The sequence below is a fragment of the Elephantulus edwardii genome, unplaced genomic scaffold, assembly GCF_000299155.1.
Source record: "Elephantulus edwardii isolate Elephantulus edwardi_28Jun2011 unplaced genomic scaffold, EleEdw1.0 scaffold00132, whole genome shotgun sequence".
Taxonomy (NCBI): domain Eukaryota; kingdom Metazoa; phylum Chordata; class Mammalia; order Macroscelidea; family Macroscelididae; genus Elephantulus; species Elephantulus edwardii.
This window is the reverse complement of record NW_006399882.1, coordinates 8318644-8321244: the sequence shown is the minus strand read 5'-3', so window position 1 is coordinate 8321244 and position 2601 is coordinate 8318644. Positions and strand designations below refer to the sequence as shown.

At 52.7% G+C, this 2601-nt stretch overlaps 1 protein-coding gene across 1 annotated transcript in view; it reads left to right on the top strand.

Moving 5' to 3' along the window:
- Positions 1-1431: 1431 nt before the first annotated feature.
- The window catches only part of HS3ST6 (heparan sulfate (glucosamine) 3-O-sulfotransferase 6), a 6581-nt gene continuing 5411 nt past the window's right edge, over positions 1432-2601 (top strand). Inside the window, exons 1-3 of the mRNA XM_006893872.1 lie at positions 1432-1566; positions 2323-2390; positions 2538-2593. Coding sequence (XP_006893934.1) covers positions 1432-1566; positions 2323-2390; positions 2538-2593 — 259 coding nt within the window. The remainder of the gene's footprint in view (positions 1567-2322; positions 2391-2537; positions 2594-2601) is intronic.

The following is a 2601-nucleotide window of genomic DNA, read 5'->3' as shown; positions in this document are numbered from 1 at the left end:
CAAAATATTTCAGTCAAAGCCTCAGAATCCTTGCCTCTAAGGAACAGCCTGTTTTCACCCTTTCCAGGATGAATCTGTTTGTTCTCCTAGCAATCTGTGGTATATTCAATACTCATCTCCAACATCATAGCTCAAAGGCACCAATTCTCTATCATTTGCAGTCATTGTCCAGCTTTTTGATAAATAACAAATAATTGAGAAGACTATGGTCTAGATCAGGCACACCTTAGTCTCCAGACTGACATCATTGCTCTTTAGTATTCTGGCGAGATCTCTGATAGCAGACTTTCCCAGTGCAGTGCAATGCATCGTTAGATTTCCTGGCTGCTGGCACCAAGACTGTTGATAGTGGAGCCAAGCAAAGTAAAGCCGTTAACAATCTCACTCTCTTCACTGTCTATCATGATGCTGCCAATCGGCCTAGTGGTGAGAATCTTTGTTTTCTTCATGTTGAACTTCAATCCATATTGAAGGCTGCAGCAAGCACTTCAGGTCCTCCTCAGTTTCAGCAAGCTCTTAAACACAGAGAAGCTAAAACAAGAGGGGGACAAAAGATGAAATGAGAGAGCTGATTTCAAAGGGCTGCTTAAGAAGACAAGGCCCATTACAACTGTTTTTGTCTGTTGTCGAGTCCGAACTGACCCACAGCTGACCCTCAAGCAGGTTTTCAGAGGCAGTAAATAGCACAGGAGGAGACTGTCCACCTTTCTCACTAGGAGCAGCTGGTGGGTTTCAACCATGTACCTTTGGGTTGCCAGTGCAACTCCTTACTACTAGGTCACCAGAGCCCCCTTCCTTGAGAAGACAAGACATATTATAACTTGATGTACAAAAACCTGGGGTTAGAAATCCAGTAAAGAATAACATGCTCAACACATTGCTGAAGTGGAAAAAAAATTGAACAAATTCAAGCCTCATTGCAAGAGAAAAGTATTCTAAGATTCAAATAGGAATGATGCAGGAAGCATCAAAAGAAGACAGAGGGAGGAAAGTGTGCAACAATGTATGAGTAAAAAGGAAAAGAAAAGAAGATGGAAGAAATACAGAATCATTGTCCTGATAAGAGCTCCAGACCTGTGACCAAGAGAAACCTGTCCCTGGAGAAGATGTCATGGATGGAAAGGAAAAGAGAGGAAGATCCGGGATGAGGTGGAGTGTTGAAGTGACGGCGTACAACCACCACCACCAGCCTGAGGAAAGGCATTCCAGGGGAGGAGCATGAGCAAAGGCTAGGGGGTCAGCAGGAAAGGCGAGGGGATTGGCAGGACCCAGGTTAGTGGATGGCCCAGCCTGGGGTCGCGGTCGCTGGGATTGGAGCCCTGAATGCTGCCTTCAGAGGCACAGAGGGGCAGGGCCCTGTCCAGGATGGCTCTAAAGAGGACCACTTCAGGTTAGAGCAGGAGAACTTCCTGTGACCCTACGTGTGCCAGCATGCTGTTCCGACAGTGCTGCGCCAAAGAGCCGCCCTTGGGCTCTAAGCAGAGGCTTGCCAAGACAGGCAGGGGCAAACCTGGCATCTGTTTGGATGCCTTTACCCCATTGGCTCTGATGGAACCCCCTAGCCAGGTCTGTCCCCTGGCAATGTCTTTGGGTCTTTCAGGCCCTCGGAAGTGCCCAGGCTGTTGGGACCTTTCTATTAGCCATCAGGCCCAGCCATGATTCTGGAGTGAATACAACCCTGGGCAGAGGTCTGCTGCCATCAGCAGCTGTGGTACCTGCCACACATCTGATCCAGTGTGGGAAGGAGTCACGGGGACTCTGGGACTCCCTCCCCAGGCCTCCATTCTGCTCTGTCTTCACAGGCAGGGTTGGTGACTTGGGGGTGGACAAGGCAGCACCAAAGTATCCAGTGCCCAGTCCGTCTCAGAACTGAGAATTGCCCCGAGCTCTGTAGCTCACAGTGCCTCCTAGAGTACAAGACAGGCTCCTCCTTCTGGGACTCTTCTCACAGAGCTCCCAGGTCCTCACCTCCAACGAGGAGCCATTGTCAGAGCCTCAACTGGGTCCCTGAGGCCCACTGACGCCCGGCAGTGTTCGACAGCTTAAAGGGTCAGTAGATCCAGGTCTGGGTGCTTCTCTAACTAAGCCTGTTTCCTTATTTCTGAAAGGGTATTAGCCTGAGTGTCTCCACTCTGCGGGGCTGTGGGTGCACGCACGGCCGAGCGGACTGCCCTGGCAGTGCAGGACACGCCAGCACCTTCCTGCGTACATACTCCTGGGAATTCTGCCAGCGGAGGGCGGGGGACGGTCTGGCCTGATTCTCCTTTCAAAGGCTGCTGGTGCCTGGGGTCCTTGGCACCTGACCCTTCGCTCTTGTCCCAGACGGGGCGGGGACAACTTCTGAAGAGTAGACACTTCGTCACCGCCGTGCGTCCTGACGGTGGACATGGGTAAAGACGCCAGGTGTCCGAGGGAATGAGTCTGGGTACCCTTGCATCCCAGTGTCAGTAAGTGCCCAAGAGTCCCCGGTGTGACAGATGACAGAGAGGGGGCGTGGCGTCCAGACCCCGCCCCGCCCCTCCCGTATCCGCTCCCAGGCGGCGGTGGAAGCTCCCGGGCGCCATCCGGCTGAGCGCGGCCGACCAGCCGGGATGCGCGCCC